Source organism: Oculina patagonica, chromosome 12 (genome assembly GCF_052425735.1).
Source record: "Oculina patagonica isolate OP01 chromosome 12, crgOcupat, whole genome shotgun sequence".
In the NCBI taxonomy this organism is placed as follows: Eukaryota; Metazoa; Cnidaria; class Anthozoa; order Scleractinia; family Oculinidae; genus Oculina; species Oculina patagonica.
In genome coordinates this window covers 20,829,482-20,853,284 of record NC_135769.1, presented here as the reverse complement: position 1 = coordinate 20,853,284, position 23,803 = coordinate 20,829,482, and the positions used below count along the sequence as shown (strand labels likewise).

Below are 23,803 nucleotides of genomic sequence, written 5' to 3'. Positions count from 1 at the left end.
ACTTTCGACACTCAAGTGAAAACCGCTCTAACACAGTGTATTTACAGTAAATACATCCCCCTGTCACAACCCAATGAAAATACAACCTGCATGGTAACTTATTTCCCTCTCAGGTTCCATGGTGAATATTCGACCTCCCCGGCCCTGATAGTTTCCAAATTTCCCTAATCAGTTTTATTCCTGTCGAGGGTTAAATTCGTTTGCCTTCTTGGAGTTTACCACCCGCAAAAAGTCTTCCCAAACTTTAAAAAAATGTATATACGTAAGCCATACGTGCCCTTCAATTCTCTCGCATTGAATGTGAAATCTCCTGGATATGTGCAAAAATGCTAAAATTGTCTACAGAGGGATGTAGCTTTTGAAACCATTTCGCCTCCTTCCTTTTAAAAACATTTCATTCTAGAAATGATAATTCTCTAATTACAATTTGTACAAAATTCCGTTAAATCAAATGTTAGTTACAATTTTTTGTCTCAGCACTGACGGAATCATCATCAGTAAACTTCATAACCTAAATCTACTATTACTTCCAACTTCGTTAGAACTGCTTCCTCAATCTTTCCAACATCAGCATGCCGTGATTGGCAAATAAGAAACAATATTTCGAGTTCCACACCTTTCCTGCTAGTTATGTGAATGCGATTGCATATCGAACAATCCATCTAAATTGCGTATTGCTAGTTTTAAATCACCAATGTTTAACCGTTGTTTTTACTAAAGCAAAGATTCTTGACTGCATATATCCCCACCATCCTCGGAGACGGGTAGATCATCGGGACGACGGGATTTTCGGGTGACAGTTTACAACATAGAGCGTAACAGCCCCTGGGCACTTTGTCTTACCAAACCAGTTCCAGAAGCGTTTGAACTCCCTCTTTCTGATTGGCCAGAAAAACAGTTTTTCTGGCCAATAAGCGAGGTTGACCAGCACTTTACGGTTGACGTCTTCTTACATGAAGTTGTTTTCCTCATAGACTCGTCGTGGATGCTCTGCCCGTCAATCGGATGCTTTTACATGGAGAGTCTCAGAAAAAAATAAGCCTTACACGACTGCTGTTTTTCTGGCCAATCAGAAAGAAGGAGTTCAAACGCTTCTGGAACTGGTTCGGTAAGACAAAGTGCCCAGGGGCTGTTACGCTCTATGTTGTAAACTGTTACCCAAAAATCCCGTCGTCCCGATGATCTACCCGTCGCCCCGACTAACTGCCCCTGGGTCTCCGAGGATGATATCCCCACTGAAGGGTACGGGTCTGTTGAAAGAGATCAACCCTACAGTGATCCTTAACAGCCAAAAAGGCTTTTTAGGCCTTGACGATAATTTCCACTGAATGTGAAGCAGATGCAAGGATTTACAGCACAGTTCGCTTGAGCCATAAACACGGCTGCAAAGTGGTAGGTTGCGATGCCACAAGGTAAGCTGGTGTTGCTATCCCATACAAAGGCGTACAGAAAGTTGAGAACACTAACTGGCGTCCAGCATAACACAAACCCAATCACAATAGCACCGACCATCTTGAACACATTTTTATGCATTTTTGAGCGCTGTTCCTCAGCATTGACTGATTGCTCGCCAGGGATCTTCTGTGACTTGAGCTTGAAAAGGATTATGGAATAAAGTATGATCATTAAGGAGAAAGATATTGCGCTGAAAACTATAGGCATGGTATGGGAGTAAATTTTGGCAAGGGTGTCTTTATATAGCCATTCACACCTCATTTTTCTCGCGTATTCGACAGGCCTGTAGGCGAAGAAGGCTGGCAAGGACAGCACAATTGTAACAAACCAGGTGGCGAGGATGAAAAAGGGGCACATCTTTGAACTGATGAGCTGAGGCCGAAAGGGAAATACCACAGCTCCAAATCGATCAACTGCGATCAACACCAGGCTTCCAACGGAAACTAAACAAGAGATATATTGTAAGAGCATTTGTACTTTGCAAAAGGCCTGGCCAAGATGGCCAGTGAAAATCCCGAAGCCACCGTATAGCTCTATCAGAAGCAATGGAATGATAAACACTGGATACAGCAGATCAGATATGGCCATGTTTACGATGAAGTAGTTGATGGTTCTTCGCATTGGTTTCGTCTTGAACACAATTATTGCGATCAAGGAATTCCCAGCCAGGGAGACAACAACAATCAGTGAGTAAGCAAAGGTTGCTCCGATCTTCGCTGCTTTGTGGTTACTTGGGAGACCCTGAATGGAGCAGTCTGATGGTTGCGTTGCGTTTATCGTTGTGTTCAAGTCAGTTGACATCTTGCTATATAAAAATAATCCTTCATCCGTTTTCTCATGAGCACTGAATTGCTACACAGGAATTCTTATCTTATTGAAAACTCTCACGTATTTAAACAAACAGATGCCCATTTGCCGAGTCGGTCAATTCCAATTCAATAGTGGCCGTGTGCTAAACCATTAAATGTAGTTCACAGCATGTGCATGTACAGTAGTTCAAATATCTAGCATGATGTTCAAATATTTATTATATCGGTAATTTAGTCGGCTCTCCTCAAAGGCCTTTCAAACTTTATAATTAATTAACGTAGAATGCTTTGACACCTTATGTAGTTTAAACAAAAAGTTAAAATTAGCTGTCAATTAAGAATGTCTTTATCTTTTCTCGTATCTCCAGACAAAAAATTTGCTAAATATTAAGTATTTCCCTTGAGGCTTCTTAAACAAGTAAGGGAGACACACCTAGGTAGTTTTTAGCTTCAAATGTCGTTTTTTCCATAAACCCACAAAGGGCCTTTTAAAGAATATTTGTTTAAGCTGACATCTTTTGATATGTTCGGATTCTTTGGCTGAATATAAAAATAGTAGACATTTTAGGAACAAATTTAAAAAATTGCAATCTGTCAAAGTCGTCCACCTGTCCTGTGCAATAGGCCTTTGAAGTTCCCGGTATAAATGACAATTATTACAATAAAAGTAGTGAGACTGTAGTAACCAAAAATCTGCCTTTAACGATTTCCTATTCTATTATATTCAGGTTTAGGAACGTCTTAAAATCTTAGTTAACTTGCTTTAGCAATAAATGTTGCGATAAAATGGACATATTTTATCGAAACTGTATTATAACAAGCTCGTGACATAATAAACATTTCATCTTTATCGTTTATCGCCAAGCTTAAAATTTACCATCTTTATTATTTACTACACACCTGTTTTCTTCGACATTGTCTATCCTAGTAATGAACATTTCATCTTAATCGTTTATCGCCAAGCTTAAAATTTACCATCTTTATTATTTACTACACACCTTTTCTTCGACATTGTCTATCCTAGTAATGAACATTTCATCTTTATCAAAAATAATATACAGTAATAATTTAATACTTGTAGTGCGCTAATTATACATAGAGGAATTACACGGTGGTGAGAAGATATGAATTTTATGTTCAAGTGGCAGAAACGGGATATTGTTTTTGCCACGAGACACGAGAACATAAAATTGATATCTTTGAGCCAACGTGTAATGTTCTTTTTATTATATAGGCAAAAACAACAGAACTGTAGAAAGCACAAACCTTTAATATGTAAACTCTTGCACTTTTTGTTCGGGAATGGCATTTGATTTAGATGAATTTTCTATTTTTTGTACGGGAATGGCATTTAATTTAGAGCGATTTGTTATATTTGCTAAAACGATGAAACCATTGATATTTCCATTTTTCTTCGAAGCGATTCCTGGCATGTCTTCTTCGACGATTCTTCCGAAACAGTGCTCTTGAAAGGGCCATAACAGTGGTCACTTTTATCGTTGACGCAGTTCCCCCCGCTCAGGCGCTGAGTCGTGTTCGTGAAACACCATTTTGGTGATAAAAACGCACCCAAATTAAAAATAACATCTAAATCTTTAAACACTAATTACATGAAAGATGTTAACAGATAGATCTATCACTTTATTAATTTTAAGACTATCTAACAAAAGCTTATTACAAGTACAGATGATAGTTCTGATAGGCATCGGCATAGATTGATAAAGAGAAAATATGCAAGTCTACACTTAGAAAGTTTGCCATTCTCGTCAAAGGCACGTGACAGACCCGTTAGAGAGTACGAATCACAATTTTATCGAGTGTTTAGAAATGATAATCTTAAAAAAAATCATATCAAGAGAGCATCTCAAGTTTAAGATATTGTGAACTCAAACTGAGAGAGAGAGGTATGGCTAGTGAAATTTTGCTTTTGTAAGACTATAAATATATATAAAAAATAATTTTTCAAGAGGAGGCTCCCGTCACATGACGTGGTTTTCAGGGAGGTCCTCAAATAAAACTAAGTACAAGGTTAGAAATCAAATGCAAGTTAAAAAGGTAAAAATATAAAATTACAAGTATAATGTTCTACAAATTAAGAATAATGTTCTAAAAATTTGTTCAATAAAAAGCTAAAAGTACTTTGTTATTAAAACGTTCTTAATTTTCTGTTTAAAAATGTCACAGAGCATAGGTCCTTTAAAAGCATCTGGTAATGATGACCAATCCATGGTACATTTGTAGCTGGTGATTCTCATTTCCCCAGTCTGTTCGTATTTTAGGGAATCTGGGCAGATAGCTGTTTCTTGTGCTTTAGCCGTGTGATTTGTTTATGGTGGTTTTGAAGGTGTCAAAGTGTTCTGGAATGTTCCCTTTAATAGCGTTTTGTACAGCACAGCAGCGGTGTCCAAAGCGTCGACCAGCTAGCGGAATCCATTTGAGATGTTCGAGAGCTTCAGTTGATGACAACTTTGCAACAACCACCGTGTCAGTGGTTTGAAACCGTGATTGTTTGCCCTTGTTTGTTTACCAGTGGAAATTCACGTGAACCTCAAACCGTATCGTCTGTATTTTTTTCGAAATTTGAGCTTCCAAATCGGGGATGCAGCTTATTTGCGGGTGCGGCTTATCCCCGGAATTACGGTATTTTTCTCTTTAATGGTAACATGCGATTCCTCGTGCGTTCTTTGGTTCGGCGCGATCCACGCTTTCCTTCTAACGCCTTCCTTCTCCTTTGCGTTCCCCATGCGTTCCTTTGTTCCTCATTTATTTCATTCCTAATCCCTGAATCCTAAAGATATCTTACCCTGGACCATGCAACATCCAACGTTCTTGCCCCAATTAAGTCCAAAGTGAGTCCCTTTATGTTTTCTCTCGATTTCGCCATGAATTCCCTGAGAATTCTCTTTATGCTTCCTTTCTGTTTCCATGAGTTGAGTTCCTTTCATGTTTTCTATCGATGTCCCTCATCGGTTTCTCGTGAGTTCTCTTTCAGTTCCCTGTCAAATTTCCCGTGAGTTCCCTGTGAGTGTCCTTAGTGTTTCCTTTCGATTTTCCATGAGTTCGATGTGATTTTCCTTTAAAATGTTTCCTGTCCATTTTCTACATGAGTTCTCTTATATATTTCCTATCGATTACCCCAATCCTATTGATTTTCTCATGAGTTTCCTTGGTGTCTCCTCTCGATTTCCCAATGAGTTCCCTCTGAGTTCTCTTTATGTTTCCTCTCTATTTCTTAATGAGTTTCCTGTGACTTCAATTGATGTTCTCTGTCAGTTTCTCCATGCATTCCCTGTGATTTCCCATTATCTTTGCTGCGGTTTCCCCAATGAGTTCCCTGTGAGGTCCCTTGATGTTCTCTGTCAGTTTCTCCATGCATTCCCTGTGATTTCCCATTATCTTTGCTGCGGTTTCCCTAATGAGTTCCCTGTGCGTTCCCTTTATGTATCGTGTCGTTTTCCCCTTGAATTCTCTGTTTGTTCCCGTTATTTTTCCTATCGATTTCCTCAATGAGTTCCCTGTAAGGTCCCTTTGCGTTTACTGTTGATTTCCCCATTGGTCCCGTGTATTGTTAAAAAATTAACAAAACCAAATGCCAAGAAAACTTGAACGAAAATTAACCTTTAATGTGATTCAAACGCATGACCTTAGCACAAGCAACGCTAAAATATTGCGGACCATTAATTAATTCAAGCTGAAACGCTTGCAATTGCAGAAATAAAATTTTCTGTTTTTTTGTTAAGTATAGTTAAGGCGTAAACCTCCTATTAAGTTAATTTGTTATTTGCTGGGAAATATGATTTCAGATAAGCAGAGGAGTGGCCCTATGGTGATATTATGCACCTATCAATGTTAAGCCCGAGGGGGGGGGGGGGTCGGGCAAGGGGTGGGGATTTTGACATTTTCTATAAAAAAATGTCAAATTCCCCACCCCCGGGACATAATAATTGGTCAAAATCCCCATGAAAGGTGGTCAGATGTCCCTTCAAACCTTCATATATGACCAAAATCCCTACCCTGGGGCCAACACGTACGATCAAAATCCCTACCCTGGGGACCTACCTCACGATCAAATTCCCGTGGTTAGCCCGACCCCCGCCCCCCCTCGGGCTTAACATTGATAGGTGCATTATCCAACATTATACAAGATATTTGCTGTTATTTTTTACCCTTTCTAACTTTTGTCGCTGTGCTGATGTGGCTAAAGAGCAGATGTCCTTGCAGCATTTTATGGAATTGTGAGAGCAACAAACTACCTAACCATATCGCTTCATGAACAAAATAAATTCACCTCAGCGGGTATTTTGCGAATTGCACAAAGTTGTGTCGATCGGCAGATGGTTTTGTCCTTTGTTTTACGCGTATTTTGTTTTTTACTGTTAACTGTTCAACATGAACAATAACATGCAAATTTTAATCGGAGGAAATGGCAGTTATCTTTTCGGTCGTTTTCCGGCCGAAATGGCTAAAATCATTGCTGTTTTGAATGAGCGAAATTTTGATGTAATATGGAAAAATTACGTGCAAGACAACCAATGATAGGTGAGCCTTTTTGGACAGTTTGTTTTTTCATTGGCTTATTTTGTTATATTAATCATATTGTTAAAACGTAAATCAATTTTCCTTTTGTTGTAAGGACAAACGATGCTGTTTTCGATGATCTTTTTTGCTGCAGGGAAACTAATGTGAAACACGGCAAGGAAAGCACCAATTTTTTTCTGATCCTCAGCGAGTTGCAAGTAAAAACAAAACGGATCAAAGCGATGATTTTCAACGTTGTAGGATTTGGTATAGTGTCTGCAGTTTTACTCGTCACATTTGGTAAGCTTATCACGGACAGCTGGTTTTCGTATTTAATGGTTGCCATAATCCAGTTTGAAATGGTGATGTTTTGGCTCGGCCTCAGAAGACCTTTAGGAACGGAAGCCACCGATCAAGTGTTCGTGGATTCTGACGGTGAATTTTCGAAAAATGACACGCCTGTCGATAGGAAACTGTCGAAACGAAAGAAAGAGCATTCAAAGTGACTTAAAATGGGCCCCACGACCAGTTGCGACAACCATTGACTTTAAAGTTTCAGTCGGCGATATGTGCATGCATCAACGCATTGCATGCAAACGTTATATTTTTATTTATCTTTAAACTTCGAATTCTGGACAAATAGGTGTTAGCCGCAGAAAAACTGGTAAATTATTTCGCCTATGGCTCGAGAAAGGAGCCTGACGATGTTATTTCTCTCTATTTCAAATGATAAAAATAGACTACATCATGCGAAGAGCTGATATCGTTTTCTATTCGAGAGGTTTAATATACAAAACGTTCACTCGCTTCAAGTCTCGCTCTTACGCGATATGATATTTTAAAGTCGTAAATAAAAACGATTTTAGGCTGTTAACATGTAATATTATAGTTTGTTTATTGAAACTTTGAGGATAGCAACACATGTTAAAACAAGAAAAGTGTCATTTGACTTAATCATCACAAATGCTTTGAGCGATATACTAACGTCCAAAGCCTCTACTCAAGATTCAACAATCTTGGGAATAACTGTTTATGATTTTTGGTAATTTTCGGATGTTTTTCGGTAATCTTCGGAAATTTGTGTAAGTTTTCGAATGCTTTCGATTAAGGTTCGGCAATCCTTGATAGAACTCAAGAGATCTTCAGTAATCTTTGGGAGGTTTCGCAAATCTACGGAAAGCTTTTGGCGGTTTTCATTTATTTTAGACATTCTATCTTTAGACATTCTAAGGGAACCAAACACTAAAACACTTAAACGGCAGCTGTAAGTTGGTTGGTTTTCTCACAGGCTTCCCAAGCTCAAAAGTCGTCTTTTTGATTGTTTTTTTGGAGCCCTTCGGGCGGCTGACTCTACATACGTGGTGTATGCGACAGCTTGTGTATATAGAGGAATGTATGGGAAAATCACGGATTCTCTAAAATCGGGTAAATAACTATCTATTTTGAAATAAAGTTTACCTACCTCTAATTTGTCGCTTACTTGTGTCTTGTGCCGAATTTGAAGCCATTCCGACGCCATTTAGCGAAGTTATTCGAAGTACTTCGCTAAATGGCGTCGAAATGGCTTCAAATTCGGCACAAGACACAAGTAAGCGACAAATTAGAGGTAGGTAAACTTTATTTCAAAATAGATAGTTATTTACCCCATTTTAGGGAATCCGTGATTTTCCCATACATTTCTCTATATACACAAGCTGTCGCATACACCACGTATGTAGAGTCAGCCGCCCGAAGGGCTCCAAAAAAAACAATCAAAAAGACGACTTTTGAGCTTGGGAAGCCTGTGGTTTTCTGATGTAATTTTCATTAGTAAATGTTTTTTTGGTGAATACGTAACCCCTCCAAAAAATTCGTAAAAATGCGTAAACCATCATTCATACCTCTCAATTCCGTACTCTGTTCTCAATTTCTATGAGGTAATGGTTGATTCGGCCTTCTGCCTCATCAACTATCACGCACCTAAAAGAAATTGAGAACTCGTAAACTAATTGTTAAGTTGAAAGCAATGACTAACTGATGATATTTACGCCTACCCCAGAGAAAAACAAGTAATGTAATGAAACAGTCGAGTGTTTTCACTTTATGACAACCGTTTATTGGCATACTGGTTGAGTTCACACTTGCTTCAAATACAAAAATAGGCTCGGTTTAAGTCTGGTAACACACCACTCTTATTTAATTTTAATTCCCACACACTGTAAAAATAACTTTGACTATGTACAAGTTAATTCCGTTGGGTTGCTCTGCAACCATCTTTCCTGCAATAAATACGTCTTCTTCACTCCTAGCGAGGTTATCAATCAACTCTGCACAAGCACAACTTTGTTTAAACTTGAAGTCGGGATGCATGTATAACTGCAAATTTTAAGTTAAACCTCAAGATAAACCATTTTCAGCCACATGGGAATACGTACGTAGCGAAGAAGTCAATGCTGTGTCAAAAAAGGCGTACAAAACAATTTTACATTAGCACCTCTACGATGGCAATAAGATACCTCTCTTATAAATAGACAACTACATGCGTTAGATATTTTACACTCTGAAAGACAAAATTTAAAACTCGAAAAACCAAAAATGAAAACATATCCGGCACATGTCTAGCACACGTGATCCTCCACGCATCACTAGTCATCTAATTGACAGAGCAGCGCCACGCCTCTGTTGACCCAGTGCCTCTCGGGTTTGTTGGAAGGCAGGTCCACGTACATGACAAAGTTTGTCGAGTGACCAGTTGTTGATAAGGTTCCTCGGCGCGCGCTTGTCTTGTACACTGGGCTGGCATAGGTTGCTTTGGGTTTAAAGGTGGATTTTTCACCAGGAATGATCCACATCTGAAAGAATAGTAGTTAAGGACAAGGAAAACGTAACAGGCAATATGCCGCAATAAATAAAGAAGCAAATTACAACTTGAAATCCGGTTTTTGGAGAGAAAGTGCCTTCATTTAATACACAATAACATTCTTGAGTTCAAAATTAATTATACAAGTCTGCCCGTATGTTTTGTTTCGTTCGCGCGTTCGCTCGTTCGCTCATTCGTTCGTTGTGCGTCCGTTCGTTCTGTCCATCGGTCGCAAATTTGTTTCTTTGTAGAAGTAAAGGGTAACTATGTCTTAACTCACAAACAGCTAAGCTCCTTTATTATCAAAGGATACAACAGGTAAAGTATCAAATAAGATTTTTGGAAGAGATTCAGACACCACCATTTGCTCTCTGTCCCAACGAGCTCCTTCTAAAAACAAACCCTGAAAGAAAAAAAACAAAAACAAAAATAAAACACCTTTTTAAAAAAAATAAGGAACAAACATCAAACAAATTTAATATTATAACAATTAAATTAAGAAAGATGGAGCAGTTTGCGATGATTGTCTAACCAAAACCAAAATTATCATATCTGGAAATCGCAACAAAAGGAAGTCACGCAATGAAGCAATCAGAACTCGATGCAAAACCAAACAACCGGTGACACGGTCGGGGAAACACACGCAAGACAAGTTATGATTGGCTTTAGGTTTGTTCCTATGGGTAAGTTAGGAGACTAACATTTAAGTGTTAAAGGACCTTAGTCAGCCCGCCTTTGCTTTTGTTTTATATTTTTCGCGGAGCGGGTCTAAAGGAAAGAGATCACTATAAAACTGCTAAAAGTAATTAAAAAGACTTCAAGTGCAATAAGATTTTGCTTCGCCATACAGTTTTCATAATTTCGATTGCATCGAAAATGGCGGAGGCTGACTAGTATCCTTTGAGTTCAACTGATAAATTTCAGTCGAAACAAACAAAAGAATGATAGAATAACTAGTCAAAAATAAGCACCGATAATTTTTAAAAGCATTTGTGACAGTTTAAGACCTCAGTAAAGCAAACGCACAAGGATGGATGAGAATTTTTTTCCAACATGCAAAATGTCCGAATTTAGATGGCAAAGAAAATGGAGGAGGCTGACTAAGATCCTTTAACACGTACACACTGTATGTAATTTAACACTTACGTATACATAAACGCCATCTTCAGGCTTGTTTTCCATTTCTCTCTCACTGTTCGTCATTTCAAACTGGAAACCCACGTGATCAATTGGAATCGTGTACTTCCGGGCAAAGTTCTGACGTGCTCCTACAAAACAGGAATAACCAGTTGTTAACAAACCGCAACAAAGTAATTTATTTCTGAATTGTGTAAAGAATATGCATTTGCACTGTAAGTTGTGTCAAGTAGTGTCAGTAAAAGGAAATCTGTGTCCGAGCCATGGGCTCATACGCCGGGCTTCCCGGTTTCCGTGCAGACTAGAGTCTCCCCCCTGTGGGGCTAGTCCATCCGGACCCCCACAGTTTCGCCGGTACCCATTTATCACCTGGGTGGAGAGAGGCACTGTGGAGTAGTGTCTTGCCCAGAACACACGCAGCGCCCCGGCCAGGCCTCGAACCCGGGCCGTTCGACTCGGAGTCGAGCGCGCTAACCATTAGGCCACCTCGCCTGTCAGTAGCAGTGTTTTATTCAAGTGTTAATTGTATTAGTACTGTAAGAAATGAAAGCAGCTATATTAGTATTTTGCAGAACGTGTAAAGTAGCTGTTCTGAATTGTAAAGGTATTGTATTGTATTGTACGGTAATTATTGTAAAGCAGCTCAATCAGTATTGTAAGTAACGTGAGCAAATCTATCAAAAGGTTTAATTAAAGTATTGTATAAACAAAGTATTGTAATTAGAGTAATTGTATTGCAAGTACTAGAGCGGTTTTCACTTGAGTGTCGAAAGTATCGTTTGCTTTGGTTTTGCATTCTTGCTCAGTGATTGGCTTATCTCGCGCCCTTTCTCGCCTCGACTCCACCAATCGTGACCGCTCGCGCCGTTTTCCCGCGCTCGGCCGGCTACATGTATTTTCTTCGAGTTTTGAGTTCACTGGATTGTCTGTGTTCTTTGTGATTGGCAGAGTTTACTGTTTTGGTTTTACGACACTCAATTGAAAACTGCTCTATAAGTAATCGTGTTATAGGAGGTGTAATAATATTGCAAGTGGCGTAAGCAACTGTATTGTAATTAGTGTAAGAAATAATGTAAAAGAATATAATTACTAAAAGTGGTGTAAGTATTCGTGCTGTAAATATGTTTTTGTGTGTTGTAAAAAAAAAATTAAAAAGTAATCTAACTACTGAATTCACCGTTCGGACCGTTTATCAACTTGAAGAGTAGATAAGTACTAATTGCAGACTATGAACAGTCCTCTGACCAAGACTTTTCCCTGCTTGTAGAGAGTAATCTACAGCGATTTTATAATCACTGTAGTAACCCAAACCAAAGTAATCACTGTGCCCAATCAAAGCAAACGCAAACAAAAAAAGAAACCAATCAGAATTCAAAGAAAAACATGCTACTGATGGCAAGGGCGGGAAAACGTAACCGGCACCAAGCGCTGGTAAACATGTAACCATTGGTGAGCGCAGGGAAAAGGAAACTGGTGCCGAGTGCGGGAATACGAGGCTTTTTTGCTCTCTGTGAAGATTTTGCTTCTCGACGCTCGGCCAGTAAGGGGGACTGTTTATAGTTAACTTTGTGTTATGAATGAGACATGCGCATGATAAGAGTTTATTTCGTTCTTGTAACAAACCCACCTGTTAAGAAAGACTGAGTGAAGTAAAATCCTGAGATCCAGAACACGTTTGGCACGCCATGATCAATCCAGTCTTGGAAAAATGTTAATCTGGGGACAGAAGAAGAAACATTCGCTTATTTTTTTTAGAAGTGAACAGCATTTAAATTCTCCTTAGTTACAATGACACTACATTATCGGTAAGACAGGTAAAGAGAATACTTTTTATCAGCTAGGGGATACTGTCTTGGGTGGTTATAGGGTCAACTTTGGCTTGAAGCGCGCGTTCATGATTTAAGAGTAAAATCAAACCTCTTAAAATTTTTGGTGCTGAGTGTGACATTTACACACGTAATTCTGTAAAATGAGCACGCGCCTATCATTTCTGCCAAAAAAGGCAAGATAGTTTGCGATGCTAACACAAAACAACTACAGTAATACTGATACTTCTTATAACACCTCAGTTAACGACAAATTCGCAGGCGAAGTCGCCTGGGCAAGAACAAGCAAACAAACAAAAAACATTAACACAAACAAACACATAAACAAATACACGCACTAAAAAGTACAAGCACTAAGCATTGTGTACCTTTCCAACAAATCAGCGACATAACTTCCCAGTGGTTTCAGGGAGGGGTAGGACTTTGCAGCCCACACAGCCGGGACCTTGCCGACCAACATGTTGTTAAACACGTCCTCAAGATCACCTGACATCACAACCAGACCCTGAAGTGTAAACATGCCTAGTCAGCAATGCGTGTAGCGCTATTTAAATGCGTACGAAATGACAGAAATTATTACTAATTTTAAGAGAACCTTCGTTATCTTAAAACTATTAAACATTTCGCATCGCATGACTTCGATCTTATTGCACGACCAACTGAGAGAGCCCACAATAAAAGTCGACCGATTCAAGTTTCTGCAGCTTTCTTTCAACCATCAAGTCAAGGAAATTAGCGCTTTCTACGCTCGCCCCAAACAAAACCACCAACACAAAAAACAACGCGCTTGTAATAAATTGCGTTTCTTTATATAACTTTCCCCCTTTTATTTTTCCCCCAACATCCCAAAAATCCCCTCTACATAAAAGAAAAGACATTACCTTGATAGCTTTCTGTAGGTTATACAGTGTGCTTCGCACCACCTCCGTAAGCCGGTTGAACCGGATCAGTTCCTGTCTCAGCACGGTGTTCATGGATTCCTCATAAATTACAGGGTACTTGTTCATTACCATCTCCATATCAAACGAGGGAGGAAACTTGGAAAGGATGTCAGCTGATAGCTCATCAATCACCTCAGCAGACGATTTCCCGCCTCCCCCAGTCTGACGAGGCAGGGTCAACAAGATGCTGTCAAACAGCTAAGAGGAAAGAGAGACATTGAGAATATTAGTTAAAGGGGTGGTTTGGGTTTTTGATTTTCATTTTTATATGGGAAAAAAAATTTAAAAAAAAAAAAAAAAAAAAAAATTTTTCAAAATAAAACCAATTGTTTAATATATAAAACAAAAACCAAAAAACCCCAAATTTTTTATTAATAAAAATGAACAAAATTAAAAAAAAAAATTCCAAAAATAAAAAAATCACGGAGCGTTTCAGACCACCTTAAATCTTCAACACTTTGTTCTAGCGTTTGGTTAATTAAATTTTAATTTTGTTCAAAACTAAACTTTTCCCCAAAACGAAAAACCGTTTTATTGCATTAAGCACTCGAGGTCATGCTGTTTAGACGATTTTGTGTCAAATCGAATGAACTTTCAAATAACTGTCTTTAAAGGAACGCAAACGAAATACTAGGACACCAAAATCAAGGTAGAAAAAAGTAGCCATGGCCAAAATTAGATAAGGTCAAATCGTACTCCATCGAGCCAAACGTATTTGATTAAGGAAAATTTTTAAAAGACTGTTGCCTGTAATGCTCAAGAGACAATTGGTTGGACTTCCTTATAGAGCCAACACTTTACTAGCAAACACATTAGCGCTTCCTAGCCTTTTTTAGAACGAGGAAATGTTGCCCTCCCCTCTCCCCCCTGGATGAAACAATATTCTTCAATATGGCGTCACATGGAACATATTTTGACTACACATTTGTTGATTGACAGGTGCGAAACACTCACCTCTTGAGTTTCCTTCTGGTCCTTAGTGATGTCAGCGTTTTCGTGAAGACCAAACACTTCCGGGTGAGGTATGAGAGGCAAGTCCCGGATGTAGTCCACGTATGACTCGTAATCTCCTTTGGTGGGCGCGTAATATGTACCGCTGTCGGAGAATCTAACGAAAAGGAGCCATGCGATGTTCATTAGGAAAGGAGTTTTTAGTTGTCAACGATATCTTTGTCTAGTTTAGTGAAACTTAAAGTGCCTATGAAATGAAAATTTTTTTTGTCTAGTTATAAAATTTCCCTTTGAAATACACGACTCCAAAGTTTGAAAGGTGTAATGGTAAAACTAGCGATTTTATAAGCCCTCAAAGTTGTGCCATTTTCCCTCAAAAATGGTCAGGGGAATGGGTCGAGTTTATTCCTGAAATACAAGCCCATGACGTCACTTTGGTGCCAGACGTTTGGTGTCGCAGTCAATCACGCAGTCAGAGTTTCTTGTGTAAACCAAAAGAGTGTTTTCAAGACGAAAAGATGTCAAGTATTTCAGAAGTGAACAAAATTTCAGAAAGCAACCCCGAGGATAAAGAACCATAAATATTCGACAGTACGATATTTTCGCGCAGGTCTTAATTCCGCTTACTTGCCTACTTACCCAGGTTAGTGTGGACAGGGCGTAAGACAAATTATATATCGATCACTTAAGAACTGTAGAATTACCTGTGATCATCGCTTTCTATGATCTCTTCACACACAAAAATCGACAACAAGCACACCAATAGCCGACGGTCCTTGTCATCAGTCACGCGACCACCATAGTTGCACTGACCAATCAGATACGTCAGAGCCTCCATAGGGACTTCGTCATAGTCATTTAGAAACATCTGAAAAACAAGCGACTTTGCTTTAGGGCCACTTACTACAATAGCACCTACCAATGTTTTCCTTGTTCGGGGACTTGTTTCGGACAGATTAGAAAGCTACCAACAGCGGCAACAGGACAAGGGTATGTACTAAACGGCAGTACAAATGTTCAGATTTTGACGTGCGAGACTTCGAAATTCCATTTCGAAGTTTCATATTACTACAATGGTTTTAAGCTTTAAGTTAAGCTTGTAAATTAACGCACGTAAATGCAAAACAAGTCTCCTGTGCGTCACGCGGATAAAAAAGATACTGATTGGCTGATGGATCGATAAACTTATGTTCTTCAGCTGCTTTTGAATAAACCCGGCCCCCCCCAACACAACAATTATTATAAAAAATAAATAAATTTTATATAAAGGAAAAAGAAAAGCCTTATCAATCATTCACTTTTCTAAGAGGAGATGTGGACATATTTTCTGGCCAAGCGTGTATCTTTCTTAGGGAACACAGGCGGTGCGGATCCCAGCGCGTCCGTTTTAACATAAAGAAAAAATGACCGTCGTTAACAATCGTAAAAGACTAAATATACTTTATCGTAAGATCATGTTACCTGTAGCTGTCTCATGCTGATCCTGAGATCTGACTCGTTGAACTCGTAAGGAATGTTCCACCCTAAAGGACCAAATTTCCTTCTCTCTTGTACCAGGGCGTGGAAGAAACAAAGACCAAACAACAACTTCTCCCAAGGAGCCGGCTAAAATGAGAAGGCAAGAGAAAACGTCGCGTTTAAAGGAAGTGTAAATCTGCCTTTGCAGTCATACTATCGAAGAACTAATCAAATGAGACCACATTGACATTTCCTTTGCCAAACAAACTTGATACAAAATGGTAGCCACTCAGCGAGTGATTTTTCTCTCAATCGTCCATTACCGTGAGCAAGACCGCCCCGGGTCACGTAATGGCGGGAAAGTTGTGAACGTTCTGTGAGAATAGAGAGGTTAAGCATGACGTTTATTTTTCTCGCAAACGGCAAAAATTCAACTTCTGCCGTCTGCCGTTTGGCGTTCGTACGCGGAAATGAGTAGTTTTGTGTTTGTCGTGAATGTGGGATTTTCCCCCTGTTTTTTTGAGGAATTAATTTTAGAATTCCATAAACAGGTAACAAAATGAAAGGCAAGCTCGCGTTTGCCGTTTGCCGTATAACGTCATGCTTCATCTCTCTATTAACTAAAATAGTTTTCGCGCAATATCGACAAAAATATATTTCATTGTGTGGACTGATGAGTAGGGTTATGAACCTTGACTGACAACGGACAAGTGAATTGAAAAGAAGCGGCCTCACCTTATTACAAGCTGTGAAGAATTCCCTGTCTGAAATGGGATCATTAAGGTACGAACGCAGCAGGTTAGAACGGAGACCTTTGGGTGGTTCGTTGGTCATCTTTACTCCTAAATTATAAGATATTAACAAAGCAAATTACTGTGAAACCCAAACGTTGTACAGAAGTAACTGTGAAAGACCTATTTCGGTAAGTCCCCCCCCCCTTCCCCCCTCCCTCATAAGACTCCCTTTCAAGTAAGCTCTACAACCCTTAATTGTTCTAACAGAGCTCGCCCACTCCCCCTCCCCCCTCCAAATATGATCATACGGAAGGTATTACTGAAAAAGTACTGATTTCTGTTTATTTTCGTTATATTACATAAAGATACAACCACCGACACAGGCGAAAGTAATTTTTCTTTAAGTAAGATCCCTAAAACACTTTTTACAATGTCGTTGGCTTGGCTTAACATTCAGTTTGTAACAAACTCATTCACCATCACGTGTTTACATTGGCATGGGTTAAAACGCACGCGCTGGGTAGTGGGTCACATGACTCAAAAAAGCGACTAACCATTCTGTAGAATGGACACAGGGAAGTCTGGTGACGGGTAACTCGTTAGCCACAATCTGAAATCTTTATGCGTGTTGTCTGGAACAAGGACGTCTTCACAGATTTTCTCTAGTTTAGACATCCAGCTGGTTGCTAAGTGACAGTTCTGTAGCACAACCCACGTGCCTTTCTTCAGAGCCTGTTCTATCATGCAGGCAGCAATGGGGCCCTGGAAATGAGAAACGTTGTAAGAAGTTGTTAGAGAACCAAAAAAATGACCAAGCTGAAGTACACTTTTGTGGACCAAAGTCTTCTGCCAATTTTTTTCAAGCATACTAACCATTTCATTCTAAAGAATGCAAATGCACCCTAAGCATAAATACACTATTGCGCTTTCAATCGAAAGCAACAATTAGGTGTAATTCATCTTGAAGGTGGCTTGTAGATTTGATTTTGCATGGTCAGAACAAAGGGCCTCTCATTTCATTAATCAACAAGACGTTGATTGCCTAAATATACACTATTGCGCTTTCAATCAGAAAGCAACAATAGGTGTAATTCATCTTGAAAGGTGGCTTGTAGATTTGATTTTGCATGGTCTAAAGAACAAAGGGCCTCTCATTTCATTAATCAACAAGACGTTGATTGCCTAAGTTATGTTGTGACACCATGCAAACCTAATCTATACGCTTCATCACAGTTCATACAATTCTCCACAGCTATCACAAGAATAAGGAGTTACAAACAGAATCTAAATGCATTATTCCATCTTACCTGTCCCTGACCTAGTGAAATTGTCTGAATTCTGTTCCCTCCAAATCCTTTATCACTCGCAAACTTTAGCAGACCAGCCATAGGGTCGGCTCCAGGCGACAACACAAAGATAAGCGGCGCGCAGCAATGGGAGTCATTGTAACTCAGCTGTAGGTTGAATGTTGGCGGCTCAATGTACGAACGACCCATATTTTCCACGATGTAATCCTGTAAACAGAATCAGGAGTGAGCATGTTTCTAAGACAAAATAAGTACCACTGAGTCTGCTAATTCATTCGATGCAAATCCGAAGAATATCACATTTTTCTTAATTGATTTTTTTCGAGACAAAAAAATATAATAAAAAAAAAAAAAAAAAAAAAAAAAAAAAACTGAAACTAATAAATTTTAGAAAATTACATACTAAATAAAATTCACGAATACTGAGCAGCACAAAAAAACGAAGTCCTACATAAGAGCAATGCGGTCAAAGTGTATATGGAGCAGCACAAGATGCATTCTTATAAATACCTGAACAGCAGGAACGATCTTGTCAGGCCTGAGGCAACGCAGAATCACCAACCTGGAAGATAACAAGAATGTGTAGATGCGGAAACTAAAGACATAAAAAACTGATAAAGTTACACCAAATTCAACAGTTGCTGCTCAAGAGTTTACCCTTAATCAGAACAAAAAACAAAAACAAAAAACAGCGGTTGCATCGGCAATGTGCTAAGCCTTCGTGTCTTGTTAAAGGTCTTCTTACTAAATGCCATACACATCCTTTAACGTTTCTTCTGAGAGTTTCGCGATGGACCAAACAATGTCCCTAATCTTTGGCGGCAAAGGCTCTATTAGTAGCTATTAGTTCAGTTGCCGAGAATAGAGTATAACACCGTTCATAACTGGACGACACGTACATTCGTGACACACAAACGACTCCAAAATAAGCCAAGGGTAAACCTCAGGAAAACTAATAAAAAAGAAAAACCTAAAACAGGCATCGCACGACTCGTACGTTGTTTGACTTTCCTGAAAAGGTGAAACGTGATTGGTCGAGACTCACCGGTCAAGTCCTGATACCGCGTCCCAGGGGTCCGGCATTCTCTCAGAATGTGGAGTGGCCGAGTCATAGAACACTTTCCAACCTGGATCTGGGAAACCTGGGGAAGGAAAATTCATACAAATAAATACATATCTTAAACACAGAGTAAAATGTCCCTTGAGCTCGTGAAAATGCCTTTTTAGTTGTGTAGCACAATCTTTTGCTAAAAAAAGAAACATATTTGTGACAGTAGATAAATTTTAAGGAGCTTTTACACGTCTACGCGTTCAAAAAAAACTATGAATGAACTTAAATTACTCACTGTCTTTGAGTCCCTTTAAGTTTGGCAGATCGGAGGCCCTCACGATCTCGGACCAGGCTTTTTCACTCAACCACTCCGAGCACGGGTTTGGGAACGGGTTTTCCAGAGCAACTCCTCCGGTTAAAAGAAATCTCCAAACTTGATCGTCAACTTTGTCCCTAGTAACAAAACGGTGTTTATTATGTTAAGCGAGGCTAGTTGTTGACACAACGTTTTTTTATGGTAACCTGTTTTAAGTGGTCACCCAAGATAAAGTTGACACTCGAACATTCGCCGAGGGTGTCCCCCTAATACAAGTTTGACTGTATAGTTAAAATATTTCCAAAACAGCCAACATTTTTTTCATCGTTCCCCTGTTATAATTCTGGATTAAGAAGGACATGCACTTCTTTTGACAATACCGATCATTGTCCTAACATGAGAGTAAACTGACTTTAATTTAACTTTTTGGGACCTAATAATTAGTATTGAAGCGCGAGAATGCACAGTTTCTTTGATCACTAACACATTCATCAAGTTGCTTGATGATGTACATGGCTTCAAATACTTTGAAGTACTTTTAGTAGAATGATCATTGAGCAGAGATTTTTAATTCTTTTGAACACAACTTTGACACCAAACCTGATGCTCTTCCAGGTTTGCACTAAACATTCGTTAGGCTCGTTCTGTCGTAGTTGCCAAGCAACTGCCGAAATTCTTAATGACACTTACTTCCCCTTCAAGATGCCAACTGTCAGTGTAATGGAGAATAACAACTTGTCCTTCTCAAACAGTGAGCGGCACACGTTGGAGTACACGCTCTGTGTAAAGTGCTCGTTCAAACTTTCTATCCTCTCTTCCAGATCGGATGAAGCGCGGCTATTACTGATAGACTAAAAACATCAAGTATAAACATGAGTGATTAATTTCTAAGTAGTAGATAAAATATGAACGCCCATACAGATCGGACGCGAATATTTTATTTTACTTGTGAAATGAAAACAATAAATTGAATGCAAAGCATTGTTATGCGAATCAGTAGAGATCTGTATCAAAAGTTAATGAATATCAATACACTGCCAAATAGATAGGTAATGAGAATAACAAAAAAATTGATAAACTAGGGGATCTTTTCTAGATGTAGGTAATATGCTTCTGGTATAATCAATAGTTTTTCAGTAGAAAAGTGCATATGCACTTTTTCAGAGCCACGGGAAGAGCTAAACCGTCTTAAGAGTGAAAGGATTTGTAAAAAAAATTATTAAGCCAGTCTGAAAAGGATTATAGGATATATTTGTGTAGTCATTTTACATAAATATAATATGCATATTTAATTAAACAATAGAACACACTATTATTCTACCAGCAACAGGCACCTTTTTCCTCGAGAAAACAAGAACCGGTTTGAGAACCTAAATTGCCTTTTTTCCCAGTAAACACCAATTAGATAAGAATCTTTAAAGGCCAACGTAGACAAATGCAGGTTCTTATATCCAGGTATTTACTGCAATGTTATAAACAAACTCCTTTTCGTTTTTCTCATTTTTGGAGTGCAAAACTGAGTAGACGTACATTCTTAAAAAACTACTAATAATCAATGTAGCTTTACAACCACATTAACATATCTTCCAACGGACCAATCAGGGTGCACATTATATCCATGCTATATTATAAAAGTGAGTAAAATGCACAGTTCATACCTGAAGGTACAGGTTTATAAACCAAGTGAGCGAGTACTGGTACATAGGCTCAATATTGGCCAGGTCTGAGATGCAGAAAAACAAGATGGACGAATGAGTCGCTACAGGTTTGTAACCATTACGGGTCTCGTCAATTTCCTTCTCTGTAGCCGTGGCGATTTCCTACAAACAAACAAATAAACACATCAATAAAGATCGAATCAAACAAGAACAAAAGTCGACAAAACAAAACAATAAAAAAAGTATTAGATTCTAAAGGCTGGTTCTCATATGATCGCCCCGATCGCTTCTGTTGCATCGATCGTTTGCAAATACTGAGACGATCGTAGGCGATCGAAGCGAGTGGAAGCGATCAGGGGGTTTTCATATGATTGTCCCGATCGCCTGGTATGAGCGAAGACCTACGAAAAACAATCATTTTAGCCCTAAATCCAACACAGTAATATCCTTCAATGACTAGTGGCCTCCTTAATTTTCAGTTATTGCGGTTTGACGGCGAAGAAGGGAAAGAGAAGCACGGGCGAACCAAGCGTTCGTGATCGCCCCAATCGTCACAGACGTTAGCGATCGTCTGTGTAATGTTCTCATATAATCGCCTCGATCGCAAGAAAACTTTTTGAAGTGACAGACGCGATAAAAACAATCAGGGCCAGATGCTGGCGACATTTTCAGCATGAACTTTGAAATTGTGAAGAGAGTCGATTGAACGAGTCAGACGAGTCGATCGACCGGCTTACGCGAAAGTTCCATGACACGGGCAAATTACGCGCTGGATTTGCATATTGACATATCGCTTCCGATTGGTCTATAAACAACAGAAGTGATTTTGCTCGCGTCATAGCTTGTACATGTGCCGTATCGTGAAACGGTTCCTTTAAAGAAACTGTTGTGCTGCGCCGCCTGCAAGTAAATCACTGGTTGATTATATACTTCCGATTACGATTAATATCGAATTTTGGAAAGTTTCGAGCGTCCGCCCTTCATCGGAGAAAACTGTACACACGTACGAAAATGTAGCGGGAACCTTTCCCCCTCGTATGTGCTGATTATTTTCAGGGGACGCGTCGCTGCAACATGTCTGGCTACATTTTCTTCACTGTGTGTGTACACATGTGATTCTGGCCCTGAGCGAGGGTTTGAACTTTTAGTTGATTATCAACTTACCAACTGGAAGTTGGTAAAGGGTTGATAAAACCGTCGTAGCGAGTTTTGGAAAGCAACGCAAGACATAAACACTGATCGACAGCTGTCTGCACATTTTATCTCAGTTTTATTAAACTCTAGCAGATAAACCAAGTTTCGTATTTTATACACGTAACTGAAAACACAAAAAAAGTGTGAAAGAAGAGGCTTTTATTTACAAACGGGAACAAATCTTTGCTTCGTATCCTCTTTCACTCTCATACGGTGCAAAAAAAATCATTTTATTACTTTCCTTTTCAAAAATGGCGCTGAACTCGATACATCGGAAATTATTTATCTCATAATTATACAAGTTCCTTATTAGTAATATTTCTCCAGCAGTATACACCGATTTCACAAATGGCGGACGCGCGGAAAAGAACTGGTACTGAAGCATAAAAACGAGGCGTTTTAGGATAAACAACTTTCGTGTTACAAGGGGAAAAGTTAAAATTACAGGAGTTTTGAAGCTCTCCTCCGTTAAATGGGGGTATTAGCTCGTTTTCTAGGTTGATTTCGAGATTACCGAGTTCAACATAAGTTCGCGGCCAAATATGTTGTTTTGTTTCTGGTTGTAAGCAAAACCCTGGGTTTTACATGACTTGAAATACGGTGGGTCGCCAACAATTTTAAACCTCGGACTTATATCAAGAAAGCTCCGGTATACAGACGAGTGTACACATTTTCTTAAGGAATTTGGTAAGCCATTAAAGAATTACGAAAATAAACACGCAGTTGTCTGTGTAGACATACATGTACGTTGTGATAAAATGTGTAACAATGGATTTTCGGGTCGGTTTCTTTATCAGTTTTTTTCTTGTAAAATAACCATACGTGATACCATACGAACCTGAAATGCATAAATAAAAATTTGTTATTCTTAATAGACTAAGTAGTTTTTTTTTTGGACTTAGTAGGCTAGTAGATTCTTGCATTTTAGAAAAAAAATTGTATTCAAATAATTCAGACAGACTCAAGCGGCTAATTCGATTAAACATAAAACATCACTTGGCTCCACGCAAACCAAAGGAGTTACATAAAGTGAAGCGGACAGTAAATGTTCAACACAATCTTCAGTGAACAAGATCATCACAATTTTCCTCAAGTCAAAAACAATGCTATTAATTTTGTAAATTTAGTGAATTCTGCTGGAATTCCTTCTGCTGTGTCGGACGACTGAAGTTGTTTGATCTCGGGAAGAAATTAATCACGTGCTAGGCAACCACGACGAAGGTCCAACTGATAGAACAAATATTCACGGTTTCGCTTCATTTTACAAGCTTTTACAGGACACTGTGAATGAAGATGCCCTCCGTTTTAATTTATATAAAGCTGAGATTATTGGAAGCGATTTTTATTCATTTATCAAGTATTCTCAAATATAAGGGTTTATTACAAAGAAGAAACATATATATCATACCATTGGAATTCAATACCGGTAGTCTTGGGCTTCGTCTGTTAAATTTATTACAGTATACGTATTTGTCAACATTTTAACGATTTGCCATAGCACAGAAAAGGTGTTTTGCGAAGTATAAAAATAATTAAATAGCGAGAGAATAACAGTAATTAAAATTTGTTTAAGGAAATGTGACCGGTCAAGGTGGCTCAAAGTTGAATG

At 38.9% G+C, this 23,803-nt stretch overlaps 2 protein-coding genes across 3 annotated transcripts in view; both read right to left on the bottom strand.

The window, feature by feature from the left end:
- Positions 1 to 1,265: 1,265 nt before the first annotated feature.
- On the bottom strand, positions 1,266 to 2,304 carry LOC144633974 (neuropeptide FF receptor 2-like). The gene has a single exon (XM_078492909.1). The coding sequence runs from the start codon at positions 2,254 to 2,256 to the stop codon at positions 1,282 to 1,284; it is 975 nt and encodes a 324-aa protein (XP_078349035.1). The 5' UTR covers positions 2,257 to 2,304; the 3' UTR covers positions 1,266 to 1,281.
- A 6,550-nt stretch (positions 2,305 to 8,854) lies between these two features.
- LOC144633956 (dynein axonemal heavy chain 3-like) overlaps positions 8,855 to 23,803 on the bottom strand; it is a 116,336-nt gene continuing 101,387 nt past the window's right edge. Inside the window, exons 70-86 of one of the 2 annotated variants that reach the window (XM_078492886.1) lie at positions 21,001 to 21,162; positions 20,033 to 20,193; positions 19,322 to 19,479; positions 19,021 to 19,117; positions 18,486 to 18,537; positions 17,976 to 18,182; positions 17,223 to 17,430; positions 16,670 to 16,776; positions 15,938 to 16,081; positions 15,181 to 15,344; positions 14,480 to 14,633; positions 13,466 to 13,723; positions 12,953 to 13,089; positions 12,386 to 12,474; positions 10,768 to 10,889; positions 9,935 to 10,024; positions 8,855 to 9,613 (exon numbers count right to left, since the gene is read on the bottom strand). In XM_078492886.1, the coding sequence (XP_078349012.1) occupies positions 9,407 to 9,613; positions 9,935 to 10,024; positions 10,768 to 10,889; positions 12,386 to 12,474; positions 12,953 to 13,089; positions 13,466 to 13,723; positions 14,480 to 14,633; positions 15,181 to 15,344; positions 15,938 to 16,081; positions 16,670 to 16,776; positions 17,223 to 17,430; positions 17,976 to 18,182; positions 18,486 to 18,537; positions 19,021 to 19,117; positions 19,322 to 19,479; positions 20,033 to 20,193; positions 21,001 to 21,162 (2,517 nt within the window). In that variant the 3' untranslated portion in view covers positions 8,855 to 9,406. Of the gene's footprint in view, positions 9,614 to 9,934; positions 10,025 to 10,767; positions 10,890 to 12,381; positions 12,475 to 12,952; positions 13,090 to 13,465; positions 13,724 to 14,479; positions 14,634 to 15,180; positions 15,345 to 15,937; positions 16,082 to 16,669; positions 16,777 to 17,222; positions 17,431 to 17,975; positions 18,183 to 18,485; positions 18,538 to 19,020; positions 19,118 to 19,321; positions 19,480 to 20,032; positions 20,194 to 21,000; positions 21,163 to 23,803 lie in introns of those variants that run through there. The other variant, XR_013567127.1, reaches the window with a different exon arrangement.